At 39.6% G+C, this 24,045-nt stretch overlaps 1 protein-coding gene across 1 annotated transcript in view; it reads right to left on the bottom strand.

Annotated features, from left to right (window-relative positions):
* ptpn9a (protein tyrosine phosphatase non-receptor type 9a) overlaps window positions 1–17,017 on the bottom strand; it is a 28,902-nt gene extending 11,885 nt beyond the window's left edge. The window contains exons 1-4 of the mRNA XM_042495603.1: window positions 16,520–17,017; window positions 7,936–8,079; window positions 2,691–2,780; window positions 473–597 (exon numbers count right to left, since the gene is read on the bottom strand). Of these exons, the coding sequence (XP_042351537.1) occupies window positions 473–597; window positions 2,691–2,780; window positions 7,936–8,079; window positions 16,520–16,552 (392 nt within the window). The 5' untranslated portion in view covers window positions 16,553–17,017. The remainder of the gene's footprint in view (window positions 1–472; window positions 598–2,690; window positions 2,781–7,935; window positions 8,080–16,519) is intronic.
* Window positions 17,018–24,045: the final 7,028 nt, after the last annotated feature.

The raw sequence follows: 24,045 nt of genomic DNA, 5'->3' as shown, positions 1-24,045 counted from the left end.
ACAATGTTATCAGACACTTAGGATAACTACCTGAGCCTGTCAGTGGCAAAAACAAACACTTACAGTTACAGAAACATATTGGCCGTGCGAGCATGGAGAAGCACCATTGCAGCCTGTTTCGCCACTCTTGCTCAATACTATTTCAAACAAACAGGTCAGGAAACAACTTAGGCATCCTCAGGCAAGTTTTTTTCTCAACAAAGGCAGAGACAGTTTAATGACGTAACTCATAATTTCAAATACGGTATAGACGCTGTCTTTTAATTGTCAAATTTGGTATTACAGGTTCAGGAATTCCTCAAGGAAAGCTGAGCTGAGTTTATTTCGAAGCTGGGTGATGTATTTGGTAATGTTTCTAGTTTAAGTAAAGTCCTGCACCAGACTCCAAAGCTACAGCAAGTCAGATAACAACTTACTTAAATATCGAACAAAAACGCAATTTTACTGTCTACCTACAACCTACAGTCCTCACCTTTCCACGGCCCGATCCAGGAGGTAGAAGAGGGCCTGAAGCACCACGTGGTTGCCTGTCTTGTTTGGGTGATGAAGTTTGGCCGTGTACAAGGCAATGGAGGCCCCTGAGGGATCCCGTACACTCTGGAATACACAAAAAATCATGGGTTAGGTCAGCATTTGACCCAGTGTGACATGTTTACCTCCTTTTCACTACCAAATGAGACTCCCTGTATTGAGCCGTTGACAAAATCAGTATTTAATTAATTCCCCTCCATGAGCCCCTCGCTTCTCTTCAGCAAGGCGGCTAAACCTGTGAAAGTTTTCTTTGCATTCCTCAAGTTTTATTTTTCCTGCGTTCCAAAACTAGCATTGAATTTTTCACTGGATGCATGAATTTTGAAATCTGAAGAAAATGTTTTGTTGTTGTTGTTTTTTAAAAAAAAAGTAGAACTCGTGGAACTTGTTTACTGGGGCTGGTTCTAAGTGTCGCAACAAGGCAGCCAAATGGAAGCTCTGCAAAACTGAAAGATGAACAATGACCACAGGGGGGCACTTAAGTTCATATGCTGGTTACTGGCAGGCTGCCAAATAAGGGCTGCCAACAGTTCAACAGGAGAACCAATTCTTCAAAAATGATGCTGCATTGCTAACAGCTCTTTTTTTTCATCCTAAGAGGAAAACAGCACATATTTGCACGTCAAACCTGAAAAGTGCTGGTGTCAAGAGAACGACAGGCTCTACACTTGAAAGAAGCTGCTGACCAAAAATACTACCGAACCGTCCTTTGTGAGCAAATAAGCCTGTGCTCTCGGGCATGGGGGCTAAAAATACCTCAGGCAGGATATGAATCCTGCTGCTGAGGCTGGAGACCTCCGACGTCAGACAAGAGGATGTGCAGCATCAATGCCACTGTGGCACGTCAGGGAAGGAAGAAGGGAAACGCATGAGAGTGTGAGTGTGAGTGTGAGTGTGAGTGTGTGTGTGTGTGTGTGTGTGTGCGTGTGTGTGCGTGTGTGCGCGCGCTGGGAGGAGGGCATCTTTCATGGTTGTGATTTGGCTGACAAAAGGCTAAATTTATCTAGCACAGGAAATCCACCTGGCACATCAGTCATTCAATCTCTTGCACCCCTAAAGGACCCATTTAATTCTTCATTATGAAAGCCTGCTTTCAGAGTTTGCACCCTAAACTTTTCTTGTGAATGAAGAGTGAGCTCATTGCATTAGTGAGTTGGGATCCTCAAGCCAAGCTACTCCATTATAAAGTCCAGAAAAAATTACATTTCTGAAAGGGGAGAAGAAAAACATCGAAAACTAAATTATCCAACAAGCTTCATCAGAATATCGGAATCAGAATATTGTCTCAATTAAGTTTTAACTGCAGTTTGCGACATACGGCCTCTTGCCTGTTTATGGTTGGCTCTGTGCATTGTCATGGATGCAAAAAAATAACTTGCAGCAAGTTTGGGGTAGAGATGCATGCCCAAAAGAAAAGCCAACATTTCTGCTCGGTAGATGAAAAACATCTACTTTTAAACATTATGAAAGACATGGATATCAACAGCTTTTCAGATATGCGCAAATATCGCAAACCAAACTTTCCAAGAAGGTGGTTGATAGAATAACAAGGAGAGGCTGTGTTCGCACAGTCCAACAAGTTCGCTACTGGTGGAGAAAAAAAAAGCAAAGAAAAAAAAAAGAAGACTTTTCCACATTTTGACCTGATAAACAACATGTTAGGGCATGTTAATTGTAGTATGCACAGCTATGTGCAAACAAAAATTTAAGAGGGACGTTCTCTAGCATTTGCCATTTACACAGCTTAGTAGGAATCATGCTTTTTTTGGGAATACGGGGAAAAACGGGGATACGGGGAGTGATTTATGCATGTAAACAAAGTCAGTGTAAGTGTTTTCTAAAGAAACCCATTCATTATCATCATAATGAAAGAACGTGTCACAGTGCAACAATCTGTTTCATTGTTCGTGTGTTGTTTTTTTACAACAATGGAGGTCTATGGGACAGAGGATTAAGATATATTAGGTTTTGGACATAGACAATATTTTTCAGTAGGATTAATCCAGTATTGGTTTCAGTTGTCTTGTTTGATTTGTTGATAATAAGGGGATTATAGAATATTGCCTGCCATATCCTTTAATTGTTTTGTAATATGACGTCAGACTGGATTTTTCCATTGAAGAAACGCCAACTGTAGAGGAGATTTAAAACACTCTTACCAGCACAGTGAATTTTCCACTGAGCAGCTCCGAGCGCAGAGGTTCTTCCTGAGGCTGAAGTCTGACGATTCCTTCTTTCAGACGTGTTTCCTGAAGAAAACAGATCACAGCAGGTGAAGTCAGGCTGTGGAGTAACTAGAACAGGCCGTCACTTTGAGGTGAATTCCTCTCTGCAAACAATGGAGAAGTACCCGCCTGACTTTCCTGCCAGGAGGATCCCTCTCGGCAAGGTTTCCATTGCTTTTTTCCACCCCCCCTGGATGTTGTGTGGGAGTTTCTTGAACACATTTTAAGGGCCAAGCATGTGAGGTGTCATTTCCATTTACCATTGTATTTTAGTTTCTTTCTTTTAAATAATGTGGGCCTTAAACTGTTATTAAAGAGTATACAAATAAACTTCACCTGTGACCAGTGATAAATATAGAATGTCCATGACCTACCTGGAGGACGGTCATAAAACCTCAAATAACTGTCCCATAATTTCACTTCTCCTAAATTTAAAGAGACAGTTCACACCAAAATCAGAAATACATATTTTCCTCCTACCTGTAGTGCTATTCATCAGTCTAGATTGTTTTGGTTTGAATTGCTGAGTGCTGAAATAGCGGCTGTAGAGATGTCTGCCTTCTCTCCAATACAATGGAACTATATGGCACTCGGCTTGTGGTTCTCAAAGTTAAAAATAAATAAATAATAATAAAAAAAGAACATTTTAATGTCTCTTTCCAGAAATCAGGACCTGGTTACTCAAGATAATCCATGGACCTTGTTGTGAACAGTTTTATAAAGGATGTATTTTCTGTCTACCAGTTACACCTGCTGACTGTATCACTGCGCAGAAGGAAGCGCTCATCTATTCGGACATTACAGCTCAGCTGAGGAGGACGTCATTAATATTTACATCTCGCCGTCGTGAGGATGAGCCTCTCGTCCATGAGCAGATGCAGGCCTCCTTCTGCGCGAGGATGCCATTAAGATAAGAGGAAAATATGCATTATGAGTTTGGGGTGAACTTTCCCTTAAAAAGAGAGTTCAGTTTTAAAGGAGGCCCTTTTATTTGGTTAAGAAAAACTGATAGAAACTGTAAACTCTTTTAAGATTATTTTTAATCAATCGTGTGTTATTGGTAAAAAGAGACATGAAAGACAGACAAACATAAATTTGCTAGCATGGCCATATTACCATTATTCTCATTAGTACTAACTCATGTTTTACTAATGCCCAGACTACAACAAAAGAAACTTAAAAAGCTTAATGGATATATGGTGCTGGAGGGCATATTCCAAGTAATGTAAGACCTGCAGATAGACCGAATGTCTTACTGTTAAATGTGTACCGGATAACTCAGAGACACTGAGACTTAAGGTCTGGAAAATGATTGGTGACACTGAAACTAAGGCAAATATTTGACAAGTTAAATGGGACCTGTTTCATCTTCTTGTGAAAAAGAATTCAACTTCCCGCTGCTTCTGTGAAGACGGCCCCTGCGGTCAACTTTACGCGTCTTTGCTGTGGCCATATCTGGTACCTAGCAGAAAATGTCTGCTGTTTGGTAACCCTTCGTTTGCTTGTTTACCGTCTGTTTATGAAAACACATTAGTTCTGCCTGCTGGTTCCTGCTCGGTGCATGTCGACAAACTGTATGATTGTCTCTCCATTATGAGGTGAAGAAAGAAAAAACCCTCAAGGCGATCTTGCTTCTTTAACCAATATTGCGTGGCAGGCCATTTTTTGAAAGGCATATTTTGAAAGACAAGCCAAGTGCTGCTTAAAATCCGTCTGCGAGCCACAAAGGGCTCGAGGGCCAGACTTTGGACATGCCTGAGCTAAATGCTATGATTCACAAAAGTACAGTAAGTCTTGGTTGAAATGACTCATGCAGCAGTTACAATAGATGGTATAATAAAATCACACAAATTCTTTAACGCCAGGGTTTACTCACACGACCAACCACCTCAGTCTGACTGCCAGCTTGTCCTGTTTGCACGCCCCCCCCCCCCACCCAAACAAACACTTCACTGGAAACTTTCCCCCTTAGTTTGTTCTAACAAATTACTTGTCCCCAGCCTCTGTCCGGGAGCTGACGCAGCATTAAACCGAGTTAAATGAACTGTGGCGTGGCAGGGGAGACTAATCCCTCTCAAAGTCACAGTCAAGGCATTCACCAATGAGTTGTGTTTACGCAGGCCAACTATTCATTGCAGAAATAAGAACCCACCTTGGTGATTTGAAGCAACGTCACTTAAAAAGGTAGGCGGTAAAGTCCTGCTACATCCCAAAGCTATTCTGGTCATAATCATCTGCGAGAGATGTCTGTGAACTTTCTGTTTGCTGCAGTGGATAAACCGGAGCAGATCTGAGCAGATAAACCCTCTTTTGCATGTTCAAATTTGGCCAGAATGAAATTTACAGCAGTATAGACGATTTAGGGAGAAAATAAGACATTATCCTCGACTCCCTGGTAGTTATTACGTGGCTCGGAGGAGAAGGCCTTGATTATGTTATTATCTAGATGTTATTTCCAGATCATAAAGTAAATGAGACCTGCAGTCTGATCCACTGGCGCTGCCCTGGAGGTTTCATCTTGATCATCATTTTCCGGTTTGATGGTAATAATATCACCAAGGTCACTAACTGCTATTTCAGCGACATGTTGTGAACAGACATATTTTCTCTGCTATGATGTGGCATACAGTCAGCTGGCCTCTAAACGCCCCTATTGCAGATACTTATAGATTTACAGCTGGCGGCTATTGGTAATGCATGTGGTAAATGTGGTCCAGGTTAATTTTACTGATCTTCCGGTTTAAGAGCGAACAAACAGGAACAAAAAGTAGAAGTTATGGTCAACAGAAACCTGTTGTTCATCTCTAACATTTAAAAAAACAACTCCAAATTATCTAAAAGAATAAACACTAGCATTCAACTCTTTTAACTGACTTACCATGCATACATTAGAAATAGTTAATTGCTGTGTTAGATACAGTTTTGCATTAACGGCCAACACACCCTGTAAAACTCATTACTCACAACCTCAACTGTACCAACCAAAAATGAGCTTTTCTGACGACAATGCAACACTTATTTCGTGATAAGCTCAAAGCTCTCTGGAAAGCTGAATAAGCCTGCATGCTGCGTCTTGAAATATCCCCCCGGAGTGTGTGAGGGAGGGAAAGAAAGAGAGGGAACAACAGAGGGAGAGAGAGAGAGAGAGAAAGTAAGTGTGTGTGTGTGTGTGTGTGTGTGTGTGTGTGTGTGTGTGTGTGTGCGTGCGCGTGTGTGTGTGTGTGTGTGCCCCAGGTTTTTGGTGCATCTGTTTAGGCAATCTCTCGCTTGGCTTGTGCTTCTGAAGGCATTTGTTCAATGAAAAAAGGCCTTGTGTTACTGTGCTGTGGGTGTGGTGAAGATTCCCTACATGACCTCCACCTTTCTACCTCTGGGCCTTTTTATACTTTTCGCATGTTGTCCTGATTTTATTCACCGTCATTTGTAACATGTCATCAGTTATTTCTTTCCATCGAAAGTAATCACAAAGGTGGTGAACTGCAGTTATGAGTCTGGAGCAGCTTGTTACAGACTTTGAAGTTGTGTCATAACCATGCAAACTAGCGGTTCATACAATACACTCATTCTGTGGAAATAATGGCTGATATTCAGTAGAATGAGATAAAATTGTTCCAGCGTGGGCACAGATTCTTTTGAGACTTTTCAAACAGATGAGAAAGGTTTCTAAATTTAGGCTGCAAAAAAACTGGAAACTATTTTTCTCATCAAAATAACCAGAGTTATATCTTGAAATGACTCAGCATCCCAAATTAAAGTATTTTCTTCACCTAATGACTTTCTCTGGCTCTGTTATACTTTTCCAACTGGCCAACAATGTTCATGCTAGCAGCTTTGGGCTGTTGTTAACTTTGATGGGACCTGTTGACAACTTATGAGCATCTCTGTCACAACGGTCTCCCTTCACCCACTCATGACCTGAGCTGAGCCGAGAAAGCGAAACAGGTGATAGTCTAATGTTTGCACAGTGCAGTGATCAGACAGGAATCTTTTTTTATGGTAACATTACATTTATAACATTCAAACCTTTCAAACCCGTATGACAGAGCTGAGTATGAAAGATTAAGATTTCCTAAGATGTCTTTTGATAAGTGTGATTTTTCATGTGAAAATTCAAGATTGCACTGTTATATTCTTGCCAAAAGCATTTCCATATAAGATTTCGAGACTTAAGACCAATCAGAACCAATGTTGTGACATTTTTCCTCATCATACCAGGGCTAAATCATAGGCATCGCCAAGCTGCTCAGAGTAAGTAAAATGCCACATCAGGCTAGTAAATCTAGCATCTCCCTCGCCTTGTCTGGTAAGTGGTAATTACCTTTATTCCAGAGCAAATGATGGAAGTAGATAAGGAGTGAGGCATCTTGCTTTCTTCCAATCTCTTTTGGAGTTGCACAGTCGGGCACTTACGAGAAAATGGCGGGTAAAAACAAGTTTATAAGCTGGAGCGTAAGCCGGTTACCTCGGCAACCTGACTTCAGTTGGGTTGGTGCAGTTAGAGGATGTGGCCAGACTTTAGCTATGTACTGTACAGTTTGCTGTGAGTTTGAGAGCAAGGTGGAAAAAACGGAGGCGGTTTTCAAAAGGCAAATCAAGCCCCCCCCCCCCCCCCAAAAACCCACCTGTGCTATAAAGAGCGAAAAGCATCTCACTGTCTTTATTGACAGTTAATAACCACTAATAAATAAAACTAGGCAACCAGGCAAGTGAAAAAAAATAATCATTAATGTTGAACCCTGCATACTAAATATAGTCTTTGAGCATAAGTGGGTTGGATTAAAAAAAGGGTTAAAATGGTTATCCAAACTAACACACTGTTCTCATTTGCAAATTTCAGAGGTATAAAACCCTAATAGAAAAAGCAAAACTCACAGAAAGTTACTTTACAATTTACTTCGACCAAAATTTGGTGTTTAGAATGTGATGACAGTGTGAGCTGCCCACTCTGTAGGCTAATTAATACACAGGCATCAAATATTAGCTGCGAAATCCAACACCAACATGGGGTGTGCACAAACTCCCTGTGTATGCTAGACTGTATTTAAACGGACAAGTTGTTCGCCTGTTCAAAAGCCACTGTTTACGAGATGAGGGCTACGTCACAACTGCTCTGCTGTTGTTTTCACATAAGCAGCTGCAAGTTATTTGTTATCTAAATGATTCTCTTGTCTCTTCTTACCCTGTAGCTGTGGAACAGCTCGATGGCTCGGAGGACGTCAAACTTGCGAGCCATGAGGAACTTGACGGCCAATTCCCTGGACAACGGCGACACTCCATGCTGACTGGTCCACTTGTTGATTTCCTCCAGAAACTGCCTGGTAGCCTGAAACAGACACAGATGTGGTCACAAACTTTGTCCTCCCATAATCAAAGGGTCAAAAGGAAAGGAAGTGAAACTGGGCTTTAAACTTGATACATCCTCACAGGAAGTGCTATCTACAGCCCTGCAGAATATTTGACGCAATTTCATTGCCTGGTAAGACATCCATGAATAAGGTTTCATACACTGTTGTATAGTCTGCTCGCCGCAAGTGTGTTTACAGAATGTTTACACACAGAAGGGTACAAAACTAAATGCGTGAAGTGTTATTTGTGCAGCCATCTGAAACGATTGGTGTTATGCAAGTTATTCCTCAGTTTTGCTGTTTCATCTCGTGTGTTAACCACAGCTATTTTGGGGCAACTTTTGGCCCTTCGTGAAAGCCGTGAAGGGACAGAAAAATAAAGATCCAGTGCATGTAAAAGGCAGTATGTAGATGACCAGGGAACTTAAGTTAAAGAAAACTTCCAGTTTAGAGCTAACAATGTTCACACAGCTTTAGTAAAGTTTGTGCAAAAGCATGAGAGAGGAAGAAGCTGCAATCCTGCTGAACTGGTGTTTATGTCATGAAGCTGCAATAATGACAGGGCACAAGTCAGACTTTTAATAGCACTTGGCAGTAAAGCTGGTTACTTGGAGCTGAGTGCTGAGATAGAGCTAATAAAGGAGATCTTCCATGATAACAAAATGACGTTCAGTGAAAGTGTGACACTGATGACAATGAAATTTGAACATTTTATGTTTTGTTACCCGAACCCAAATCAAGTTTTCTGATGATGATTAATTGGCCATCAAACTCTGTGTGGTATAGCTTACACATGTGCATCTAACATGTTTCAGGATCCAGATCCAGATAATTAGTTTCTTGTGAAATCCAGCTGCAGCCGCAGAAATGAACCCCAGAAGTGCATAGTGGAAAAGAGCTAAAAACAGCGACTGACGTTATGGTGGATTACGTGGCATTAAAAACACCCATATTTTTATCTTTAATCTTAGATTGCAGTATATTATATTATTTTAAGTTTTTTTTTTGTTTTTAAGCATGCACCAGGAATTCACAAAATCAAAAACCTACAAAAAGATTTGTTGGCCACTTGCATAAACATAACTGACATATATCATCTTGTAAGTTCATCAGCTATCCGTGTTAGCAAACAGCTGCTTATTTACACATCAAGCAGCAGATAAGCACCATTCATTTGAAACTGAAAAACAGTACAAGGCTGCAATGACACCTTTCACGTAATAGCAGTCATGTGATCCATAAAAGTATTTATAAGAGCCACTTTAAGGCCCAGACACACCAAATTGCCATCAAAGAACAAGCGACGACACAGAATGCATCGGAAAGACTTGCATGGTAGGATAATCCTGATCATGTGAGCTCAACATTGTGTTTCTCTCACCGTGTCAGTCAAGACTCTGTCACCCTATACACTTTTCAGAAATCTAGCGCTTTTAGTTCATGAGTTTGTTTACACAACTTCCCATGTCGTGAACACGACTGCACAAGTTTCATTTAAACGCAGCAGTAGTCCGTATTAATCATTCAAAAAGAGAAAGCGGAGGACAGACAGGATGAGTTCAAGATGCTAGTTAGCCAGCACATTAACAACACAACCCAATAATGAAAGAGCAAAGAATATTTGTTGTGTGTTTCTGCTAAAGAGCTCAGTGACTATCTTAGATTAAAAAATTTTTGACCAACAGCCAACCCTCTGTTTGGTGTGTCAGGGCCGTTAAAGTTATGGCATTAGAAAAAGCTGGTTTACAAAATGTGGCTATTTTTTTCCCACTTTTCCAAATCAAACATAAAGCTCAGACACTGTCACAAATCGAAAAACAAACAATCAAACTCATATTACACTTGTAATTTGGACAATGTGTTTACCATAAAGGCCTCCACCCATATTGCAAATAACTTATGCATTTTACCAGCAGTCTTTCATGGGCTTCCTGTCCTCCTTTTTGCTCTTATTATACCCTCCCTCAGGAATCCACCCCCACCACCCTCTACACCCGCAGAGTTAGCGAGTCAGCACCCAGTGAATCGTCAAAAGGCAACACAGGAGGCAATGAAAGCTCACACTTTCAAACACAGGGTCCCGCTTCTCTGGTGAGGCACAGCAGCAGTGAGGCGTGCATGGGAGACAGGAAGTCAAGTTCTGGGAGTCCATGGCTCTTCAGGAATACAAAACGATCACTGACGAGCGCTGAGCCTCGAGACAGGATGCCACTGTCTCTCCTCAGGAAAGCCAGTGCTTTCACAGACAGGGGGGTCTGCAGCTTCTGCTCTGTTCAGATGCCTTAACATGCAAGGGATGAGGGATGATTGCACCTGACCGGGCTGAGGTCGTTTCATATCCGATTCTCATGGGGAGGGGTGTTATTCGGAGTCCTGAGCTTTTCAGCGCCATAGAGAATGGATCTCTGATCATTTTGAGCAGATTCTACTATATTGGCATACAATGTTGACAGTTAATATAAATTGACTTATAAATGATTCAGACCTCAAAACCGACCAATGAAATGCACATTACAGTCCTACAATGATTGTTTTAGTGGGAGAACTGGGTGCAGTCCTACTAAAGAATATTTACAAAAAGAAAACTCTACCAATACTTTATTGTGTCCGCAGGTGTCTCTTAAAATTAAGTTCAACTGCAAGTAGTTGCTGCTATTAACCTGGTGGAAATCACAAAGAAGATGATGACTCAGGGCTTAAGACCACTGACGACAACAGCTGACTTTCTGACTCAAATCATCTGCACTCTAAAAGCAGATTTGGATCAAGCTTGACTGGAGCAAAATCAAGGTTTGCTGAATAGACAAGAGTAACAAGGGACAATACTGTATGGATGGAGCAATGATTGTTATACTAGTGATGGGTATCGTTCAAAATATTACAATATCCTTAAAAGTGATAGAGTACTTAATTTGATACCTTTTTTCTACTTCATTTCATACCATCACATGAATGGAGCCTTCATTTGCGTTAATTGCCACCAATACTTTTCCATATACAAATGATTTTTAAACAAATAAATTATGAAAGGGTTCAAATTATTAAAATATTCATTAAACAACTGTAAAAACAAGTGTCAAATGCACCGCAGTTGACCTCACCACAGACTGTGTGGGTTGTAGCTGCTGCAGTATAGTGGGAGCATCACATGCATTAAATTGAAGAACACTTGCGCTGTTTGGCTGCCAACAAAATCATACAAATAGCCATTGTTTTCTATCTGGGTACAAACAGCGATCAAAGGTATCGTTTCACTGGAGAAGTTTCAGTACTTATTAGTACTTGGTTATTTCAAGTGGATAACTAAAAAGTATCAAGTACCCAGCTACCCAGACTAGAAACTATTTGTTTCAACATTAAATGGTTAGTTCCTGGGTTGCCTTAAAGTTTTAAGTTGACTGAATTTGAAAACACAGTGTGAGGGAATTTTGTATTGCTTCAACTTGTCTCCTCAAAGTTAAAAATGATTTACCCTGAAAACAGCAGTAAGACTAGTAAATGACGCCAACAAGACATCAAATCTGGAGCAACTATTTGGTGAAATGATAAACAAGGTTTTCTTCAAGGAAAAACAGTTTTTGTTAGCATACTTCGTAGTTCTGTTGACAGAGACAGAGTCAGTTTTCCAATCTTTGTCAGTATTTCAGAGTTTTTTATGGCCATAAAACTGTTTTGGACTTCAATTTATCAGGCAAATTATCAAGTTCTGTGGTACTGTCCTCGAACAGAAAGTCCACAAGTTCCAGTGAATGTGGGCCGTCTGCTCTTTGTTGTTACACTGTGAAGCGTTAATCCTTCGGTGTTGGCCAAAGACAACTTCCTGTCAGATTGCTGTCAGGTACACTCGGGTTTCCAAGATTTCAATGGTCTGACAGCTGCTCTTTCTCACTTAGCCTTTTAAGGAGAGCCTGCCAACTCCAGGCAGTGACCCTCTGTTCCTGGAGAAGCCAGTCTTGTTTGGTTTTTCTGCACTAGGGGCCACATCCGCCAGAGTGGAATTTGAGGATGAACCAGTTTGTTTTCATGATAGCACAGCCGACTGCATTGGAAGACTCACTGCGGAGGAGTGACTTATTCAATTCCTGGAGGATGCATAAATATTTGCTTGACTTGCTCCGGTTCTGATATGGCAGGGGATATTTTCCTAGAAGTTCTTCAGACACTTCATTCTGGATTAAACTGCCTGACATGAGAAGTCAGTGCAAGTACAGAACTGGTCTCTATCTCATCACAAAGTCTTTATTTTCTAAAATCTCCACTGGTTCAGCTGTCTTTATGTCCTCATTTTGTCGACCTCAAATGCTGAGTGAGACATTTTAAACAATAAGCCGCTGACGTTACATAAGCCAGTTTGTTGTCAGGGGTTGTTCGTTGGCGCTGTTGACAATGACCGTCGATAACTAATTGATTATGTTCACTGTGGTAGGAACACACTGTGCTGTGAGTAAGTGGATGAAGTTGTAGTTGGTTCTTTGCCAAAAAAGCCCTAAAAACAAGTCCAAAGGTCCAAAAAGGTTAAAGACCCTGACCCACAGGACTATGACATCAGAGAAAATTTGCTGCCATGGAGAAACAGCGGCTGAATCTGAAATCACTTCCTTTTTCATCCATCTACCACTATAATAAACAAGAAAATTGGGCATTTTGTATTTAAAAAAAAACAAACAAAACTCAGAGATATTCCCATAACTATCACAAAAGTGTATGAATATCAGCAATTAAAACATTTTTTTAAGATGCTGGAACCAGTACATTTTCAGCATGTTTGCTAAAAGAAACCATCAGTAAATAACTTTAATAAACAATGTTGCCAGTTAATTTTCTGTTGTTTTTTTATTAACACTAGCTCTACATGGTTTATCAAACAGTTAAATCACTAGATTAGCCAAAAACAGTCTGTAAAAATACTGTCTAAAGTGAATTTCCAAATAATTTGTTTATCAAGATTTAAAACTACCTACTGTGATAGGTTTTGACAGATACATGTATCTATAGCACTAATAAAACCATTATAGATAGGCAGGCAACGTGCAGCTCTTTAGCCCTTCTCCCATTGCTTTGACCAAATATCAAGTATGAATGGGTTGTTTTTTTTTTTTACATTTTAATAAAGTGTACAGCAAAAAGCCCATGGCCTGGTCCTCTAAATTTTGCCATATCTCAATAGCAGCGGCTAATCTTGAGTCTCTATAGCAAGGCTATGGATCCCAAAACCCAAAATATAAAATAGAGAATTGAAAAGTGCATGGAGAGATATGCCTGCTTTCACCGTGAAACACTGCAATACCTAATAATCATAAATAGCCCACCGCAGAGTACCTTATTGCAAAACATATCAATGAATGCTTAATCAAACCTATCAGTAATGGTGATTGGATTGGCTGATATGCACTTAATAGGCTGTATTACCTTCATAATAGGGCTCAAGCATGTCTTTAGAGTCGGCTATAATATCACAACATAGCAATGAAGTCGTCAGCACTTACAAACATAAGTAAGCGACATTTTGAATGGTGCACAGCAGCAAAGGGAGACCATTGCATTTTAACCCTAAGATTTCCTCAGTAAAGGTTGTTGACCGTTGCCGCAGACCGTCCTTGTGGTGTACATTTTGGGGTTTTTAGTACAGGTGTAAATCATTTTTATTAACAGCTGCATTTCATTAGAGGCATCAGTGTCAGGGCAATGGTTTCATATGCTGTCTTACAGGCACACAATTAGATTTGTTTTTTGATTGTTTTACTTACTATCACCATGATACTTTGTTACAGGAATTAATTTCTGCATATAGACATAATGTCTACTGTATTCACATTACGGCCATAAGGAGTCATGCTGTTCATGGGGACTGTATTGATGTCTCAACAGACAGAAACTCTGATGAAGGGTTACGGAAAGTAGTGGGGGGTTACTGCAGCGTCATGATTACACCTTGATCCTGCAGACAGGGCTAATGCATTTCTTCATTATTATGTTTTAAAAGGTTTCATGGCTGCCCTTGACACAGTCTTTCCAGAATCTATCTGATAACAGATGCCATGCTAATCTATTTACAAATGTAGGACTGCTGTTGCCAAGTGGCTTCGCTTCACTTCAGTGAGTCCCATTTGGCACGAGTCAATACCAAAACAGGAAGTCAATGACGTCACTCTCTCCCTATTCCCCAATTTCTCTCACTCCACTGCTTCCTGGGAGTAGACTCGCAACACACACAAACACAGGCACGCAACAACACACACATTTTCTCTAAAGCACATGATAGACACACACAAACGCACTCTGTAACTCATAAACTCCCCCTTCCCCCGAGTCTAGTGGAAATGCTTTTAACAGCTGCCTTCAGAATGAAGTTCCACTACACCCGTGTATGTTCCCGAGAGAGCCACCCTGCAAAACACACACACACACACACACACACACACACACACACACACACACACACACACACACACACAAAACATACACATAATCTGCCCAAACACCCCCCACAAGGCTGTGGATGTAATGAAGGCGTCCGGTACCCTAGCAGGGGCCCAGGCTCACACAGGAAATGGAGTAGCCAGATAAGGCTTTCTGCTGGCCAGATGATGAGAGCAGTCAGCAGGAGGAGAAGGCACCAAAGAAGAAGACTAAAAAAAAAATGTCATATATAGATTTAAACTCAAGATACTGCAAACTCAATCACTGTTATCTGGGTTTACTTAATAAACTTGTTACTTTGTAGATTTGAGGTGCACAAGTTTAGCTGGAAAGATTCACATTTGGTCTTTCGATCCACAAAGTAAGTAAGTAAAGTCCTCAGGGCCTCAAAACATGAAGCATAAAACAGGTAGGCTACATACTGGAGCTTAATTGATCGACAGATATTGGTTTAGCTGCAAAAATTCATTTTAATAAAAAATACCAACAATTCCCGAGTCACAAATTCTTAAATGTGAATATTTTTTGTTTTTCCTGAAATAAACGTTTGCTTTTAAACTAAATAACTCTGAATTTGTTGGGTCACTAAAATATCAAACATATAAAGCTGAGTGATGTAATGACTTGGCAAAACAGGATCAGATCAGTAACCTATAGATTTGGTCATTTAATTGAAATAGTAAGTCAAGTTTTTAAAGGCTGAATCTGTGAAGAGTAATAGCTACAGGTGGCGAACATATGAGAAAATGACTATTTGTTTATTTGAGCAACAGAAATTGGTTCATCTTCAACAATTCTAACAATCAAGTAATCATTTGAGTCTCTCTATTTTTTTCCCTTAACAAAATAGACCAAGAAATCCCTCGTTTAATCGTTAATTGTGAATATTTGCTCTTTTTCTGACATAAACTTTGGCTGTAAACTAAACAACTTTGAAATTGTTGCATCATTACGAAAGATATGTTTTAAACAGAGTTAAGTGATGTGATAACTTGACAAAACAGTATCAGATCAGTGGCATGCATATTTGGTCTTTGAATCCAAAAAGTAAGTCAAGTTTTCAGAGTCTGAATCTGTGACGCATAATACAGGTAGCCTACATACTAGAGTCAAATGATTAGTCACTTAATTAGGGAAAAACGGGTTCATCTGCAACAATTATACCAATCCAGCAATCATCTGAGTCTCTCTGTCTTTCGAAACAGATCATTTAGAGGGTAAAGAGTTAAGTCATGTCATGACATGAAAAAACAGTGGGCCTATAAGATCTACAGCCTATACTTTTCATTTTTTGCCCCTTTCAGTATTTATACCAATATCTTTATTTTCAGGGATGTAACAAAGGGGGGAAGGAGGTTTGCAGTTTTATCATGTTTACAGAAAAAGTTCACATTACATTAAGCAGGGTGAAACTCGTGCAGGCTTTGATAACACCCCCCCCCCCCCAAAAAAAAGGGACAAAAAAGAAAAAAAAAGAGGGGAATACGATTTAAATCCTTGGAATTGAATGAAATGTCTCAGTTCACTAAGTGTTTAAAAGCCACATCACTAGCATGCCAGTATAAACCAAGTTTCTACTGTATACATTCCCGAGGGAGCCAAATGTGGCAGCGTTTTCTAACTCTTCCCCGGTGTAACATCACGATCTGTACCCACGAATGAACAACTCTTAAGACCCGGAATGAATATTTTACATCTGCACAGGCAGAGAAAGACGAGCTCGGCCTATGTCGCAACACTTGAGCTCGACAGCTACCGGAGAGGAACTGACAGTGATGCAACGAGAGCAATAAAGAACCAGAAATCGATACAATATTTCCGCTCTGCGATCGGCACCATTTCGCAACAAATCCATTGCGCACTGCCACTCGCTGTGGTGCGCACACGCGCAATGCTCAGGGCCGAAATACCTCCAGGTAGGGCCGAGGCTGGAGCATTTTTAGGGGCGATGAAACGCAGAAAGTAAGAAGAGCAAGCATGAAGTGTGTTCAGGCCTACCTGTTCTTCCTCCACCGATAACGTAGCTGCCATGGTCCCAGTCGGTTCTCTGTTCACCTTTTACCGAGACGCGTCCTTCTCATGAAGTGGAAGACTACGGAGACGTCTGTGTGTCTGTCCCCGCGTGTAAAAACTGGGTTTAGGGGTTGTCCCTCTCGCTGAAAGTTGAAGGCATCTGAATCGCTGCAGCTGAATGTTTCTTTTCTCTTGAAACACGCGAGCCAATTAGCCCGAATCTGCCAACCAAAGTAGACAGAAAACCCGCTAATTTTGTATCGGATTTCACCGAGGAGGAGAAAAAGAGGACAGGGAAGAGGAAAAAAGAGGACAACGCTCGAGCAGCTAGACGAGGCTTTGCTTCGGCTCGATGGTAGCTGGGTTCAGAGCATGATCTGCTGCTCAGCCACCTAAGCTCACACACATCAGAGGGCTGCAGCTGCTCGCTGACTCCTCCATGCCATGAATTGCAAGTTTTTCGCCCTGAACGTCGCCTTTATGTTGTGGGAGAGACACACACGCAGTCCTGAACAGAGAGAGAGAGAGAGAGAGAGACTGGAGGCTATTCTTTTTGCATGTTGCTCTACCCCCTGCTGGCTAACTCTAGAAAATGACAAAAGCTCACGACCTCCGCCTTCATTCATAAAAATAGGAAACCAAACAGGAAAATCACCATTTTGAGTGTCAGTTTGAGGAGGCAGCAGAGATACACGACGCTATGGGCTACGCATAAAAACCGACACTTATTTACTCTAACATTAAAGTCCTTCCACTCAAAATGTGTATATTATTTATATCGCTAAGGTTATTTTACCACGTTAGATTTTTGACTGTCTCCGTGTAGATAAACTTAAAAGTCTTACCTATAAGAAGAAAGAAAAGGAGCATGTAGACAGGAAACAACTCGCCTGCCTCCCTCCAAATTCAAAAAAATAATCTCTTTACAAGCTCTTCTAAAACTCCCTATATCCACTATGTCTCCTTTGTTTAACAATGTCCTAAAACTGAAGTGTAAAACAGCTCACCAGCCTGAAGTGCTGGGAATCATCAGAGACACCAATACAGTATTATCCCGATTTATAAGTCATAATACAAGATTATAACAACTTTAAACATGTTACAATGCGCTGAGTATTGCAATAAAATATTTTATGATATATTTCAATTTCTTATCTTTTTCCAACTGAAAAGTATGTCCCTAAAGGAAAACTTTGTCTAGACTATTTTTGACAATAGTATAGTTAGGTATAATTTAACTTTGGAGTTTACCTTTAAGAAAAAAAAAAAGTTTGACACTTTCTGTGCCAAAAGTAAGAGGAGAGGATTTGCAACGTCAATATTTGTCTGTTTTTGTTAGCCAGAAAACAACTAGCCTGGTTTCATTCCAAAGGCCAAACTAATCTTTTTTACAAGCACTTCTAAAACTTCCTGATTAATGTGGGCTACTGTATCTCCTTTGTTTAACAATGTCATAAAAACAAAGTAAAATAAGGATTTACTGTTTTTTTAGGGGTGGGAATCACCAGAGGCACCACAATACAATATGATCATGATACAAAAACCATGTTAAAATATTTTTTTTGCAATTTTAGACATGTTGCGATGAGTATTGCAATAAAAGGTGCAACTGTTGCTTTAAGTCACAGTTTAAGAAGTGCATTTACAAACAAGATTTTGTGACATCAATGTAAGACCAACTGTGGTCAAATATGCAACTTACACACAGGTGATACAGAAACTTGGCGCCCCCCTTACGCACATGTGAATATAAACCTTTTAGGGAAAATAGGAGTTAAACATTCAGAAACAAAACATCTTTGCACATTCACAGATTCAACAGCGAGAGCCAATGGGTTAGCTGAAACATATTAGACAAATGCATTTTATGTCTTTAACCACATCAGAGAGGGATTTTTGATATATTGCTTATCGGCCACTGAAGTCTATATTAAAAACAAATTGTATTGTGCATATCTTTGCATTAGCTATAGGTCTACATCACAGCAGCACTCTCCAAACTATTGCTGCACATTACTAATGCATGAAATAAAGTGAGAGGAAATAACTAATAATAGGAGCAGGCCCTTTCCGCAATAGTTGGTTGCAAGAATAGCAATTTAATTAGTGAAACTCTCGACTCATGCATCCCCCAGGCTGCATTATAAGCCAGTGCACTTTACAGGAATTGCATGACATCATAGGAAACAGAAAATACCCAACAGTATGATAAAGTCACTGTAATATGACCCACAAACACCCTGCAGGTCTCAATAGGAATATTATATGCTGCTGATATATTTCAGCAGGGATGTCAGTTCAAGTACAGGGAGGAGATTGCATTTCCTGCAAGACTACTGATGGCCTTTAATTCATACCTGGATGTGTTTTTAATGAGGTTGTAAAAGCAACTTGATGCAATATAGAGAGAGTGTGTGTGTGAGAAGTTGGGAAGAATTCTCAATGCTGTGTTAACCTTCACATCACAGATAACTTGTTCTGGCTGCAGTGAAAGACGGTAACGCCTTTTGAGACAGTTAGGCAATTCATTTCTTTGACTTCAAGTGTTTTTGTAAGAAAAGGTCGGAAGTTACAGGTACATTCACATGCTGTTTATATTTTCTTTCCCCCCAAATAAAGATCCCACAATAGGCGCACTGTAAATAATAAGGCGTGAGAAAGTCTGGCCTGAAAACTGAAGGGAAGAGGGAAGTGGACAACAATAGACTTCCTGTTAAACTTGCTGACATCATGTCATTTGGGAAAATGTGATTGGTAAAACCTTAGTCCTGCCCACGTAACGCAACCCTGATAAAAAAAACAACATGGAAGAGCTAAAGGCCTGATTTAACTTTTCGAGATCTGAGCATATTGGCTGGAGTTCTTTCAGAAAATCAGGAAGAATTTATGAGTTATGAGTTTCAGATAATTACCTTAAATTTATGTGAAATTTTTCACAAAAAAGGTATCCTCCGCCCAAAATAAATAAATAAATTAATTAATATAATAAATAAAAAATTGAAAAAAAAAGAAGAAGAATTCATTATTATATATATTATTATTATTATTAATAATAACAATAGTTTTAGAAATGATTGTTACCTTCTAACAATAAAAATCAAATCATTTTTAGGCCATTTTCCTAATTTCTTGCAGTTTGTGGGACATCATTCACTCATCATGTTGATTGCCTCTTCATCCATGTTTTCAAAAAAGGTTTAAATGTTTGTGAAAGGTGTCTGCATGCAGCACAAGAAAATCCGTGTTGTTTCAGGTTTCAAAGGGTTAACTCAGGGTGCCTGTAAGTAAAAGTTGGAGTGGAAGATCAAGGATACCTTGATGGTGGTTCCAAATACTAAATCACACCACTTGAGCCACTCTAGGCACCAAGGAATAAATCTAAAAATATTTATGCTAAGGCTACATGAAAATCACATTTGCATGGGTTTTTGGTAAAATGACAAATGTGCTGAGCAAACCATTGTGGACTCAAGGTCATAGAACGACCTCTGAGGACAAGGAGGTCATGTCCTCAGTATTGTCTGAGAATTTGGGGGTTTTAAAAGGAAGACTTTAGACTAAAGATGCATAAACCTGATTGTTTTCTGAAACAAATTTAGTATTACTGCCACCATAAATGTGTTGTGGCAGAATTTATAGAGAACAGAATTGAACACTTAAGGGTATAGATTGACATTTTGGGAAGTATTTGCTTTCTTGCCGAGAATTACACAAAAAGATCAATACCACTGTCATGTCTGCACTTTAAAAATAAAGCTACAGTCGGCAGCCAGTTAGCTTAGCTAAGCATAGAGACTGGAAACAGGTGCACAGCTGACCAGACATGAAAGTGGTGTCATTTTAATCATTACTCACATGACTCGGACTAAAGTCAGACTCAAGTAATTTGAATAGTTTACACTTGATTTGGACTTCAAAACTAATGACTTGTGACTTCACTTGGACTTTAAACGTTTGACTTGAAAAAACTTCAAAACTTACCTTAAAGCTTGAAAATTACATTATTTAAAAAGTGTGCCACGAAGCATTCACCAGCTAATGTTAATTCTATTCATTTCCAGAGTCGACACTTAACCCCAGAACCAATCTAACATCCTCCAATCTATGTGAACCACAAAGAACTAACTTCACAAAAAATGATACCAAGGATAATTTCGTTTGTGTACAAAAAACTACACAGCGGTCTACAACAGAACATAATGCAGCAGGCTATGCAAAAAATGTAGGTTGAAAATTACAAATGGAGACAAATTTGTTTTTAAAAAATAAATACAAATTTTAAAAAGTAATAATTCATTCAATGTCCATAACTGCTTATCAACTCAGGCAGATCCCAGATGATATTGAGCGAGAGGCGGAGAACACCCTGGACAGGTTGCTAGACTATTACAGGGCTGATACATAAGACGAACAACCATTTAAGATTTTTGTAAATGTAATATATAATTATTCTGTTGGCATTGTATTTGGTGAGGAGCACATAATGACTTGGTTAGGACTAGAAACTGACACTTCAGGACTTGGGACTTGAGTAGAGATTCACGTATGACTTTCAAAAGAATGACTTGGTCCCACCTCTACTATTAAATATTCATGGGAAATGTTTTTCTGAAGAGGGTGGAGTGGTGCCCCTTGGAATTTGGATGTGGCCTCGTAAAATCTGTTTACAGCCTTGTACGGTCCTACAAATTAATATGCATCTTAATCACTTATGCCAGGAGTATTTGCCAGCCACAAAGGCTAAACATTATATGTTTAACAGAAACACTAATCTGCCTCCTTACAAGGCTCGTGGCAGAGTTTTCATAGAGATCAGAAACCTTAAGTAACCAAGACTGTGTGTGTGCGTGTGTGTGTGTACATACCCTTACATGTGGGAGACTTTGCGTGCTCTAAAGAGTGTAACTGAGGACTAACAGGTGTTCAGTTCCTGGAAAGTGATCGCTGGTGCTGCTGACTAAATTCTCGCAGTAACCACATGCCTGACTTTGCTCTGTGTCAGACCTCACAGTTTCGTGATGACTGGATGTGAAAGAGAAAACATCCGACTGTACTCAAGGAAATGCATTTGTAAAACATTTTGTTCTCAAATGCTATATGTCCGGAGGAATCAAATACGTTGCAGCTTTTTGTAGAAATTTTGAGCACAGATGCGTTTAAACAATGACAGATTTTTAAAACCACATGGAAAGAAAACTCTTCTACTTTAAATCTGATTCAACACAAACTCTTTTAACACTTTTACAATATTTACCAGTGTTTATTTTCTACATTTAGTTAAAGCTGAAATCTCACCCAAAAGCAGATAACCAAAAAGTTGCGACTACTAAACACTATCTACTACCACTGTTCTAGAGATCATATGTCTGTGATGTTTGATGCTTTCCAGGAGTTATCGGGTGATCAGATATTATAATCGTGGTATGTCGAGTTTCCTTCAGCTGCATTGTGCACCTTCCTCTACTTCAGTCCTACGTTTCCCAGAATGAGTTGTAACAATCCCCCACATAAGAAAGGTGAACGTGTTATTTTCACCTGCTGATGTTCCGTGTAGGTGGTGAGCGCAATAGTGATACCATCGTAAGAGCAAGAACAGGAGAGAAAAAGATTTTTTTTCCAGTGTAGAAAATGTGAGTAGTGGCACAAACACAAGACACAGCGTGAGATTCAGCTGCAGCGCGTTCCAGTGAAGCTGTTAGTGATGAAGAGAACTGCCTTTAATACAATCATTTTTTTGTTTACAGTGTGATGTTTGGAGATTTATGTTTACTTCTTAGTGCAAACTGTTTGATTTTAAAGGTCAAACACATAATCCGATTAAGCCTGCTTAATTTTTGACTCTCCAACAGAATATCCTTACATGTGTGTCTTTTTTATCTGTAATTACGAAACAAAATGGGTCGCTGGATGACAAATTCAGCTCCAAACATTGTGTTAAAATACTCAGAATTAAACAGGACATAGAGTCTACAGCTAAATGAGCCGCTCTTAGAGGTTGTCCTTTTAGGTTAATAGTAACATGCTGACATTGATGTTCAGCCTACTATTTTCACCAACCAATCTTGAGGATTTTGATTTTTTTTAAAAAATGCCTGTTGTTATACTGTCAGTGGAAATCACCAGTCCTTTCTGCAAACCATAAATGTTACATTGCATGTTTCATAACTGTCCTATCAGTATTTTCTACAAAATAGACCTTGGTTAGTCAAAGGTAAATACAGATTCAAGGAGTTCAAAAACTGTGCACTTTCACTTAACTTCTTTTCAACTTAACTATTCTCACGAAGAACAGGGCGACAAAAAGGAAGAAGGTTGCTGAAGAGAACCAGGTTGCCTCCCTTCCTAGGAAATAAAAAAGTACTTCATACAGCTCAGATCTGATAACCTGAGGCGATGGTCTTAGGTGTTCTTTTTCAGAGGACGTGTTGGCACAGGTCGCTGACATTTTCACGAGTTCACAACCTCGCTAGACACTTTCGAGGCTCTTCCTGTTGACAATTTCCGCCCAGCTCCTCAGTTACGCAAATGGCACAGTTAGCTCAGTTCAGAGGGGAGGAGGTGCTCGTGAATTCTGCTGATGAGCACTGGTATCAGCAGAATGAGTCACCTCTTACCATATACTGGAACATCAGCTACTCGCTATATCGACAATGCGTGTGCTGTCAAGTCTGAGGAGTTTCAAAATGATTTCAAAATTGAATTTAAAAGGATTTTCTAAACTTCCTTTTAACATTATTATATAAATAAACTATATAGAAGATTTTTTTTTCTTGGTTTATTCTATACACCAAGTTTTCTTTTATCACAGAACCACCATTTAGTGATGTACGTGATTCCCCAAATTGACTTGCTCATTCTTTAAAATGTGCGTTTCTGTAATTAGTTTCATACTTTTAATTGCATCCAAAAAACAAAACAACCAGGATTCATTCTAAAATAGACAGTGCAACTGCAGATCCTTAAAAAGTCTTAAAAGGCAATGAATTGATAATCCTAAATAAACATTACATTGTACCATCTCATAGTTGATAACATCCATTTAAAAAAAAAAAAACCAAAACCAAATACCTCTTACAATACTGTCACAACACTCATTTTGTTTTAAGCTGCAATGCTGAAACCGAAACAAAGCAATGCATGTGAGGCTTGTGGTTTTTTATGCATTAATTTTTTCCACATGCGGAACAATGGGAATCAACGCAATGGACTCTCATAAACAGAGTGAGAACCACAAAAATCAGCAGGAAAACCTGCCAACAACACGTTATTAATTTTCCTCAAGAAGCCTTGTTTTATGTTTAAATAATGGTTTGGGCAAAACTGTCCATAATACTAACCTTTGGATAAACTGATATCGGTGCATGTTTTTTTCTTCAATTCTGGTGTTAAATTGATCTTAGAATAAAATGTAGGTCCAGTTTTACAATAACCACAATGGCGAGTGGCATTAAACAGGAAGCTTCAGGAACTCGAATAGTCCTTTCAAAAAAATGTGGGAACAGTGAACAGAG

The sequence above is a fragment of the Plectropomus leopardus genome, chromosome 11, assembly GCF_008729295.1.
Source record: "Plectropomus leopardus isolate mb chromosome 11, YSFRI_Pleo_2.0, whole genome shotgun sequence".
NCBI lineage: Eukaryota > Metazoa > Chordata > Actinopteri > Perciformes > Serranidae > Plectropomus > Plectropomus leopardus.
The sequence above is the reverse complement of the archived record's forward strand: the minus strand, read 5'-3'. Positions and strand labels throughout refer to the sequence as shown.